This window comes from Octopus bimaculoides, chromosome 3, assembly GCF_046866305.1.
Source record: "Octopus bimaculoides isolate indiv1 chromosome 3, ASM4686630v1, whole genome shotgun sequence".
NCBI classification, from domain to species: Eukaryota; Metazoa; Mollusca; class Cephalopoda; order Octopoda; family Octopodidae; genus Octopus; species Octopus bimaculoides.
The window spans coordinates 158167620-158180256 of record NC_142930.1 but is presented as its reverse complement, the minus strand read 5'-3'; the positions used below and the strand labels follow the sequence as shown (position 1 = coordinate 158180256).

At 31.9% G+C, this 12637-nt stretch overlaps 1 protein-coding gene across 21 annotated transcripts in view; it reads right to left on the bottom strand.

Moving 5' to 3' along the window:
• LOC106883284 (regulating synaptic membrane exocytosis protein 2) overlaps positions 1-12637 on the bottom strand; it is a 272841-nt gene that overhangs the window by 42014 nt on the left and 218190 nt on the right. For all 21 annotated transcript variants that reach the window (XM_089349850.1, XM_089349857.1, XM_089349852.1 and 18 more), the window contains 3 exons: positions 2266-2373; positions 1809-1932; positions 554-603 (listed from right to left, as the gene is read on the bottom strand). In XM_089349850.1, the coding sequence (XP_089205976.1) occupies positions 554-603; positions 1809-1932; positions 2266-2373 (282 nt within the window). The remainder of the gene's footprint in view (positions 1-553; positions 604-1808; positions 1933-2265; positions 2374-12637) is intronic.

Below are 12637 nucleotides of genomic sequence, written 5' to 3'. Positions count from 1 at the left end.
CTGAGTGGTATCTGCACGAATGGAAGAGATCACTTGGAAGACCTCCAATCAGGTGAGATGATGATTTAAGAAAAGATGTTTGGAATGTGGAGGAGAATAGCAAGAGCACAAGAGAAGAATGGAGCAAATGCTGTGGCCAGCAGAGCTGACTTGGCACCAGCCAGCCTGGCTGATCCAGGCAATTAGCATTGTGGTCAACTGTTATATTGTATTATTTTGATGAACCCATTTAAATAACTGCAATAGATTGCTAATAATATCTATTTATATGTGCATCTAAGAATATCCAATAGAAATGCAATTTTTAATTAAAAAATATTTACACAATTATTCTAGAATATTTGATTTTGTTTGTATGAGATTATACTTTATTCTCTGGTCAGCTCTGGTCAAGTAGTCCTATGATCAAGGCTGTTCTCATCTTATTTTCAGATAATATATCTAGAACTACATTATCTAATATGCCAGTTCTATTTTAAGGTGGTAATGTGTCTGGTTTGTGTATTTGTAAAGCTATTTAAACAGCTGAAATTTAACAAACTTTATCACTTACCTCTACCTGAAGGCTCAATTTGCTGCAAGCCAGGAGGAATCTCACCAGTTCTGAAAAAACAAAAATAGGAAATGATTATTTAAAGGAGTTCTATTATAAAATAGCTATCAAAATCAATTATTCTGCATTTTAAGAGAATCTGAAAATCAAATAATCATTATTTTCTCATATCTATGATTCTAAATTTACTCAGTTCAACAGGATACATCAAGTTAAGTTAACATTATAGTGGTGTAAAGTAGGCCACTCATCAGTTCATTCAATAACAATTTACACAATACTCTTCCACAATTGCATTATTAGATTGACAAATGCACTCCTGATCCGATAATGGGTATTTTGATATTTTGTATATCAAAGCTATAATTGAAACAAAATTTTGTAATAATCAAATGATTTTCTATACATCCTAACTTTATGCTAGAATAAGTATGACCTCTTTGCAGAAAGACTAAAAACTCCTCAAAGTTAGGGTTATTACCAATGCTGCTATAGAGCATAAATATTTAATTCAGTAAAATGCTTATAATCTTTTGCCTCCATTTCAAACACATGGGTTGTTGTTGTTGTTGGCACTCCGTCGCTTACGACGTCGAGGGTTCCAGTTGATCCGATCAACGGAACAGCTTGCTCGTGAAATTAACGTGCAAGTGGCTGAGCACTCCACAGACACGTGTACCCTTAACGTAGTTCTCGGGGATATTCAGCGCGACACAGTGTGACAAGGGTGACCCTTTGAATTACAGGCAAAACAGAAACAGGAAGTAAGAGTGAGAGAAAGTTGTGGTGAAAGAGTACAGCAGGGTTCGCCACCATCCCCTGCCAGAGCCTTGTGGAGCTTTAGGTGTTTTTGCTCAATAAACACTCACAACGTCCGGTCTGGGAATTGAAACCGCAATCCTATTACCACGAGTCCGCTGCCCTAACCACTGGGCTGTTGTGCCTCCACCAAACACATGGGTATATAAAACAAAATTTTTGTAATGAAGTGAAGACTAAAATTGTATTCTCTACTCTGACCCAGACTATACTATCCTGATGTATTCACACATTGCAATCAGAATATAAATTTTCAAAATCATATTATCATTGATTCCTTAACTGCTGCTCACAGATTTTTACTTAGAACAGCAATATAATAGCAAAATAATACAATAGGCATTTAAGTGTTTTGATATACTTTGACATCAGAAATATCTTGTAATGTAAAAGTGTATTGAAAGATGATATACCATAAAGATCTTTTAACACTTACTTTGCATTTCTATGTACAATTAGCTCTACTTGAGGTTCGTGTTTGGTTTCAAAAATGATGTCATACACTTCTTCAAATGTGGCTTCACGCAATGATCGTCCATTCCATTCCACAACTTCATCTCCTGATAAACAAAATAATTTTAATGCATTTTATAATATAATGAAGAAAAGAGAACAATTTTATTTTATTCTACTGGTAATGTAGATGGATTGAGTAATCTGAAAAGTATTTTGTATTTGGGAACAAAATATTAAGAAATACTCAAGTAATTTACCAAAAAAATTATTTAATGAAATTACATACTATGAAGTAAAATCAAAATAACTTTATAAAAATATATAATAACTAACAAATGTATATAAATTTTATATTCCAGCATGGCCGTAGCTCTGAGCTGAAACTATAAAAAAAAAAAAAGAAAAAAAAAATTCATGCAATTTCTTGAATACATTACCTGCCCGCAAATGGCCCACAGTATCTGCTATGCTGCCTTTTTTTACTTTTGTAATGAATGCACCAAGTTGACCTTTTTCTGTCATTCGACCACCAACAACTTTTAAACCTAACAAAACAAATAATGATGCAGTTTGTTATGAAATAGAAATTCATAAAGCTTATATTCAGTAAAAAGAGTAAAAAAATTACTTTCATTCTACAAGTTAGTTGATGTTGAATTGAGCCGTCTGAAAATATTAAATTCATGTAACATATTTCAGCAACATCAGCTGTAATGAAAATGTAATAAAAAAAAAAAGAAGAAAAAAAACCCATAGCTTTTCAGATGTGACATATCTGTTCAGCTTCCTTAAACATTTGGAAAATTATTTGTAGCTCATACAAAAAAATAACTCAATCAACATAACTCTATAGATCAGGGTTAATAATATTACCAACACATCTGAATACAAGAGGTTTCACACAAAGGATCTACTAGCAGTTGTCTAAAGTGGGATTCAAACTAAACAGCTTTTCTAGAACAGGGAATTTGATTGACCATCTACATGACATTGCACATACAGACAGCTGATTAAAACAATACAAAAGTTGACATATATATAGATATATATACCACACATGAGCAAGTTGTACAGATGTAGCAGAGATTTACAGTCATCTGGTTAGCTCTTCCCAGCACCACTGACTGGAGCAGCCATGCCAACAACAATGAAAGATTTTTACAGAGAAGCAATTAATTTAGCAACTCATGCTTAAGTTACAATGAAAATTATTTTCTAAATATAACTGCCGCTTGAAAACATTTGCTATTTTCAGAATTTTCCAGATTTTCTTTTTACAAGTATTAAATGAATATAGATTTCATCTTTTAATGATAAAAGAATTGCTTGTACAGTGAAAATATAATGTTACTGTTTGTTCCTGGTAGGACGACTCATTGAAAATATTTAAATTAGATGATACATGAAACTAATATGAGTGTGGATTCTATCATGGATAACAGTAAGAATGTTAATGGAGAAAATGTATATATATATATATATATATATATATACACATACATATATATATATATATACACACACATATAGGGGAAGATGATAAGGGAGAGTGAATGAATGAGAGAGAGAGAGAGAGAGAGAGAGAGAGAGATAGAAGCTCATCATATCTTTCAAATTTTTCTGTTCTTTCACATCAATAACAGTATGATGCCTTATTATATGAAAGATAATTCATGAAAATAATAGATTTTTATGAATTAATATTATGTCTAAAACTAAGTATTAAGAGATTTTGTTATTTATTTTTAATGTATAAATGCTTGTAAACATAAAGATATGCATGACACACATACACATGCACACACACACATAATGATTTTCCACAAGTGTACATACGCAAAAATTAAATAATCTTTTTTATATTATATTACAACCCATGCTAGCATGGAAAGCGGACGTTAAACGATGAGGATGATGATGATGATGATGATTAAACATGAAAAAAGTAGGGAATGAAAACGAACACTGGTGCAAAAGTTTTAAAATGGTCTTGTGTAGTCATGTGATCGTATCTGTTAATTCTCAATCAGTAGCTATTTAATTTATCTCACATTACTGGGATAAATAATCGTTGAACTGACTTTTACATATAAGATGTCCATAAATGAGTGTCTAACCCTACTGACTACAAGGAAGGAGTTTGGAACTTGTAATATTCGAAGGCCTTGTAAGTGTAAATGAAAGGAAACAGTCACAACTAGGAATTGAAATTAGATGGAAGATTCAACTAGCAAGAAGATTACCTTCTATTTTGCAGAACTTGCAATTTTTTACAAAAGGATTTTACTCTCTCTTTAGAGCAAAATGGCAAAAACTAAAACTGCTGTAATTGACACTGACAAAATATGCCTTGAAAAACTTTCAAGTCAAATTCTCTTATGGATTATTCCCACTGCAAAATATTAGAATCAAAAGTTTCCCTATTAAATGATCCACATGTGCCTGCATTAATAATTGTATCCTGTAAATATCCATTTCAACCAATTTTGAAACCTTTCAAGATATTTTTCTTTTCTGTATGCATGACTTTCTGTTGATTACCACTAACTCTGGCCACCCCCCTCATAATGCAAATGATATATAAACTGTATCCCACTACCTTTTTTAAATTTAGCATCTTTGTATGTAGTAACAATCAGAAACTCTTACTAGGGAGCCATCTGGTGAGATTCTTTGCTGTTTCTTACAATGTGAATCCAACACAAGTTTTACAACATCTTATCTTCAATTTTCATGTGCTACACATATCTTAAACAAGCCATTTCACTATGAATCTAAAGATGTTGTGAAACCCTATGTTTCAATGTTATATCATGGAGGTTAACCTTCTCTTCAAATTCAATGCAAACAACATTTTTAAAGGGTCAATTATGACATATGAAGATTTTTCTCATATCTAACATAAATAAATGAGGAGTCATTTGACTACTACATTTTAAAATACATTGAGAAATGAACCACTTTGAAATATTGTTGAAATGAGAACATCTTGTTTTTTTTTTATAGTTCTATTTTTGTATAATTATATATTAATTATATTTTAAATAATAAAGTTTTCTACTCAATGCATATTACTATTTGACAGTAAAAAGATGTTTTGAAAATTAGGTGCATCAAAACTTTTGAAATATAGATTTAGATGTTAGTGTTGTTGTACATCACTTGCAGAATCATTGTTGATGAAAGTTTATGAAATTATGGACAATAGATATTTTATTTAAGAATATTTCACACTAAATTGTAAAACTACTATTATTGCAAAACTTCATGATAATTATAATTTTATAAACCCACATCTGTAGAAATGTTTAAAATAATCTTTGAAGAATTAGTTATGAAAACTTAAGAAGGTTTTAATAGTAAAGACAACAAAATACTAAAAGAACAAGCAGTTATTGAATTTGTACTATTTACTTGAAAAAATATTATTTTTCTGGGTTGGGGGATTTATTTAAGGTTAGGCTTGTATCAAAAGCTTTTGTGCAAGTTCAATGACAAAATGTAAAAGAAGAAACAGTAGCAGAATCTTTTTGGTTAAATGTTTGTCCTACTTCTGTCAAGGAGAAAAACTATTTATAAAAACATCAATAAACAAAATTTGAAAATTGAAAACCATGAAAACTATTGCAAAAAAAAAAAAAACAGTATGTAAAATCCTAAACTAGTTGATTTAGTTGTTGTTTATCCCCAGTCCTTATCAAGAAAACCTATGATCAAAGGCATTTTTATACATTTAGGATTACATTGCCTGATATGCTCTTGATCTTAAATAAGATTAATGTAAGGATGATTTATTAGACTGCTATTTCTAGCAGAGTATGATTTGAGGGAGTTTTATTCGGATGCTGTTTTAGAAGTCAGTTTAGATATGTAACTTGATAAATAAGGAAAATGAAAACTAAACAGAAATGTTTCTAATTTAAACTAAAACGATTCTAATGAGTGAAATTAACTGTGGGCAAAAAACATTTGATGTTAATGATATCGAGAAAACTTTGTGCCTATGGTTTGAAATAATAGGTTTTGAAAGAGAGGGAGAGAAAGAAAAAAAAAAATGATAAATCTTTTAGTAAAGCGAGCTGTGATATTAACAATGATAAGAATATATGGCAATAATGGTGATTATTTTGACCACTGATGTGGCAAATAGAGAAAATGTTATTAAATTATTTAATGGTGGTGCCTCAGTATTGTCATGGCCAGATTGTTGAAACCAGTAAATGAGTAAAATTATAGTGATTTGTTTTGAAGCTTTTGATCAAAGCATTTACCAAGTTAACCCTTATAAGAAACAGAAATCAAAGTAATACCTATATAGTTGACCATGGAAAGAATGAACAAGTATTTCAACCAGTGCAATAAGAAAAAGATATCCCAACAATCTCATATCACATTTTTATCATAAAAAAATATCTCCAAATTACAGCACAACTGATACAGCAGTTACATTTAGCTAGATCCAATAGTAAATAATGTCGTCTCCTTCATTGGACATATAACTCGGCTTGAAAAGACCTGTTGGGGCAAGCGAAAGCGAAATTGTGATGGCACCTGTACCCAGCGTTGCTTTACTGGCACGTGTAAAGACATTCAAGCGAGATCGTTGCCAGTGCCACTGGACTGGCTCCTGTGCAGGTGGCACGTAAAATACACCATTTTGAGCGTGGCCGTTGCCAGTACCACGTGACTGGCCATCGTGCCGGTGGCACGTAAAAGCACCCACTACACTTTCGGAGTGGTTGGCGTTAGGAAGGGCATCCAGCTGTAGAAACTCTGCCAGATCAGATTGGAGCCTGGTGCAGCCATCTGGTTCACCAGTCCTCAGTCAAATCGTCCAACCCATGCTAGCATGGAAAGCGGACGTTAAACAATGATGATGATGATGATGATGAGAGAATAACCACTTTTAGTTTTATCATTAATTCTGATCCAAAACCATAGCAGAGACAAGCTCAGAATTGCCACCATACTGCTAATGATCAGACAAACTTCCTACAGCATTTTATTTTTCATTTTTATTAATTTAAAACTTTAGAGATGTTCCTCTTGATTTTTATCTTCACAAAGGGTATATTAGAGTTTCTTGGCTTACAACATTAAATGTATCATTTCCAATTCTATTAATTGTTTATAATGCATCAAGTATTCCTAGATATTAATGCCCTCTTTGAGTCATTCTTTTAGCTAGCATTAGTTTCTGCAAGGTCATTGCAAATAACATGAAATTTCATATATATATATATATATATATCAGCGTCGCCTTACTGGCATTTGTGCCGGTGGCACATTAGAAATTCATTCAAGTGAGGTCGTTGCCAGCACCGCTGAACTGGCTCCTGTGCAGGTGGCACATAAAAAACACTATTTCGAGCATGGTCGTTGGGACAACAAGGTTTTGCTTGTCTGAATTATTACCATTATTATTAAGGTGGTAAGTTGGCAGAATCATTAGCACACTGAACAAAATATTTAATAGCATTTTGTCCATTTTTATATTCTGAGTTCAAATTCTGCCAAGGTTGACTTTGCCTTCCAAAATTTCATCTTCAATGAAGTAAGTACCAGTTGAGTACTGGGATCAGTATTATCAAATGACCCCCACCCCCCACCCATTGCCCGAAATTTCAGTCTTGTGCCTATAGATTGAAAGTATTATTATTGTAGTTGTTGTTCTTGTCATTATTTGGTGCAGGTTAAAGAAAATAAACTATATTTTTGATTAATCTAATTTAGTGATACTTATCAATTAAACTCATTCTCATCAAAGACAAAATGCCCAGATGGAAAGTAAAGTCTCTCCACAATTTTTCAGACATACTAAAATAAGAAGAAGAAAAAGGACAAAACTAAATTGATTTACATAAAACTACTGACAATTATTTCATTCACAAGACACTTCAAAAGAAGAAAAAGACTGAAATAAATATGTAAAATAAATATTAAAAAAAACTAATAAATACTAAACAAAAAATAGCAACTTAAAGGATATGATTGCCTAAATATGAACTAAATGTACATCAATATCAAATAGACCCAGCAAGCCAAGTGAGACAATAATCCGAGGCCTCTGTCAGGGGTGTAGCCAGCCCACTTATGCGTACCTTTCTTTCATTGGACACTAAACTCTGTTTACGAAGACCTGTTGAGGCAAATGAAATCGATCCAAATTCGACAACTGGCACCCATGCCAACCCTCCTTCATTGGACACTAAACTCGGCTTGCGAAGACTGTTGGGGCAAGTGAGATTGAAATTGTGATTGAACCAAATTCGATGACTGGCACCCATGCCAACCCTCCTTCATTGGACACTAAACTCGGCTTGCGAAGACTGTTGGGGCAAGTGAGATCGAAATTGTGATTGAACCAAATTCGATGACTGGCACCCGTGCCAACCCTCCTTCATTGGACACTAAACTCGGCTTGCGAAGACTGTTGGGGCAAGTGAGATCGAAATTGTGATTGAACCAAATTCGATGACTGGCACCCGTGCCAGTGGAGTGCTAAGAGCACCGTCTGAGGAGCTGTCTGGTTTCCGTGCTAGTGGCATGTGAAAAACCATTCAAGCAAGGTCGTTGCCAGTGCCGCTGGACTGGCTCCTGTGCAGGTGGCATGTAAAAAACACCATTTTGAGCATGGCTGTTGCCAGTACCGCCTGACTGGCTCTCATGCTGGTGGCACGTAAAAAGTACCCACTACACTCTCGGAGTGCTTGGTGTTAGGAAGGGCATCCAGCTGTAGAAGCACTGCCAGATCAGATTGGAGCCTGGTGCAGCCATCTGGTTCTCCAGACCTCAGTCAAACTGTCCAACCCATGCTAGTATGGAAAACAGACGTTAAACGATGATGATGATGATGATGATATATATATATATATAAAATTTCTTGATTATCATTGGAATCAACATATATTACTGGTATTTTATTGATCCAGAAAGAATAATGGGTAAAGTATTTGATGTGATTTGTCTGTGATGTATCATAATGTATCTATTATTTTATAACTTAAACTGAAGTTGACATTGTCTAACGTATGATACTTTCTATATGTAATATATAATCATATATAATATATAATACAGCTTAATATGTACTTTGTTGTATAACAGGATATATTTTGGTGATATCACTTTACTCACATATATACATACCACATGTAAAAGTGTAGCATACATAAAAATAGATACTTCATCACACACATATGAAACAACACACATATGCAAGCAGACACAGTAACTTTATGCATTATATATTATCATATAAATTATACATGACATATTGCTGTAATAATATACACTATTGTATAAATTATACATAATAATATATCACTGTGATAATATATATAGTCACATGTGTTATCACCGTAACTCTATGCATCTTATTATTTTTCATCTGACAACTTTGAGTAGTAGTTATGTGTGTTGGTTCAATTCTGATACCAGGTGGTTGATACATAATCTTGCTTTATGCAATGGTAATTTTTCCTTTTTTGCTTCAGATATCAGCTCCTCCAAAACAAAAGGGCAATATTCTTAGTTACATGTTTTGCATACTCCACAGTTATAAATTATGGGATAGAGAAAAGCAGTTACTCGCATGACATATGACATCCATTTAAATCAACTTAGAAAAGCTAAAATGGAGTACAACACTGAACCAGATACAATATAATCAAAATAAAATAGGGAAAAAGTTATTCAAAAGATATAAAATTTTAAATGTTGGCATGTTAGGGAGTAGAAAAAATTAGGTAATAGTGAAATAATGCTGTTCAACATAATAGGTTTTCAATTAGTTAATTTAAATAAATGTCATAAGTTATATAAGTGTTTAACATTTTTATCTCATAATTTATAATTGTATCAGGATTTTTCAAAACATATAACTTGGAATGCTGTCCTTCTATAATGAACTTGATCACAACAGATGTCTTCTGTTTGTTTAATGTCTGTGATATATATATAATCTAGCTATTTAATATCTGTTATGAGACTTGAATATCAATAGCCCTGTATGGCTTATAGTAAAAATAAGTCTGTGTGTGTGTGTGTGTGTGTGTGTGTGTGTGTGTGTGTGTGTGTGTGTGTGTGTGTGTATTCTGTGTTATGCTAAAGGGCGGTGCATAATACCAGAATTTTTAACAAGTCAAATACAGCAAGCTATTCCAAATCATTGTAAGAGTGCCCACATAAATGGAGTCAAAACCGACTAGTTAGTACTGGCATTGAGTTGTATTTTTGAAATGCTTTAACTGAGGAAGGTTTACGTAATGGATGCATTTCCTATTACACATAACACAAACCTGAAACATACATACTAAATGATTTCAAAATATTACTATTTGGTTTGACTTCATTATTACAACTACACACACATAATGAACTAGTTGGTCTGCTAAACGTTTTCTCATTCTAATATTTTGCTTAAGTTGTTTACAAACTTTACCTAAATATTGCAGGGCTTAAACATAAATCAGTGAATCTATTAGATACTTTAGCAGTATATATATATATAAAAGGAGTAAAAATACTGGAGATTCAGTATACACCACATGGCAAAATTATGAGTTGAAAATATGTGGAAAACATATATAAAAAATGGAAGACAAATGCCTTCGTTTCACATAGTTTAATATCTTTTTATAAAGAAATTTTTTAAAATGTATACGTATTTTATGGGTGTAGTGATATCCAACCCGTTTTTGCTATTTAAATTAGCTTTTCAAGGGACATTGTGAAATAATCAATTCTTGTGACAAAGGCGTCTCACCATTTTGGATGCTTGAAAAATAAGAATGAGTCTAGAGAGTGGACCAAGGGAGGTAACAAGTGGCAAGGGGGACAACTAACTCCTCAAGTTTGTATATTAAGGTGTGGTCTGTACTTTTGTATGTATATATATATATATATATATATATATATATATATATATATATATATATATATATATATATATATGAACTGGTCACACAATGTATATGTATAGCTTTGCTCATGGATATAAAAAATCATACACTTTGTAATTTGACTTTAAATCATAAGTAGAATGTATATTTCCATCTGAAGTATCAAAACCTATTTATCAGACAAGCTACAAACAAAATGAACCATTCATTATTTTCCCATGTTTATGTGAGAAGGTACATACACCACATACAGACTCATTTATATCTATGTATGCACACACCTACATGTAAACATATATATATACATACATAACACACATACTTATTCATATATATATATATATATATACATACACACACACACCTGTAAAAGTGATAGGAAAGGCATCTTACTGTAGAAAACATGCCAAAATGGAATGTTCTAGAAAGGCAAAGACCTTGCTCAGGAAGGGTGGGGCAGAGACTCTGAATAATAAGTGCTAGACACTACGTGAAATTCTTTACTCTTTCTGCTTAGCACTACCTCCCTAATAGTGGTAACTCAGAAAGACCTTTTCAGATCATTGGCTTGTTTTTCAGGTGTTCTCTGCATGAATGTCACTAATTTTGATAAAGAATCTAACTTATGCCAGCATGGTGAAAAGCAGATGTAAAATGATGATGATAATGATATCTATGATGTGTATACAGAAACATGCATAATATATATATATATATATATATATATATATATATATATATATATATATATATATATATATATATATATATATATATATATATATATATATTTATATATATATATATCCAAATACACACACACCTGCATGCATACATATATACGCATTTATGCACACACATGTACATATACACACATTCATATATACATTACACATACACACACACATGTACACATTTTGTATGGCTAATGAATTTCTTTGATATATTGAAATTATATGATTAATGAATTATTTGATGAATGAATTACATGATTAATGAATTACATGATTAATGAATTATATGATTAATGAATTAATAATTTAAAATGGTACTTGCATGACGAAAACAAAATTATTGTTACTGTTTATAAACTAAAATAATTCAAAATCAGTGTTTCTTATATTGTAACTTAAAAAAAAGGAAATTATAAAACAGACATATAATTTATAATTTATGACAAATGTAAACCAATAAATTAATTATTAAAAGTAGCAGATATTTATGATGTAGAAAATAATTTTGGAGATGACTGTAATTATATGGTCACAAATTTGAACTAACATCTATTTATAGTTGGATAATATCCATAATCTCATTTAGTCATGCTTAGGAATCCATCCAGAAAAATAATTAGGGTTACTTCTGATAGGATGCTATGGAAGAAGTGCCTGATAACTTTACCCACACAACCATCCCAAGAACAGTGGGTGGAGAAAATGGATGGATGGATAGATCTAATTTATTTTACCCATTCCAGGATGGTGAAAAGCAATGCTAACTCTAGTAAGGTTTGAAATTAGAATTAGAGGGGTGAAAAACAATAAAAGTCCAATGTTCTATTTCTCACTTAACCCCTGAACTTAGCTACAATAATCATATGATATTTTAACTTCTGCTACAATGATTAATTAGATTTTTTTAGCAAATAGTGTTAATTGAATGAGAAATATATTTTTATAGTTAACTCTCCTAAAATTGATAGAAAATGAATAATCACAATTTACATTTTGCTTTATTGTAGAATCTAAATTACTCTTGCTTTGATTTTTTACATATAGAAAAAAAAAAAAATGAAACTGGAAATATATTGAGTTTAAGTACACACACACACACACACACACACACACACACACACACACACACACACACACACACACACACACACACACACACACACACACACACA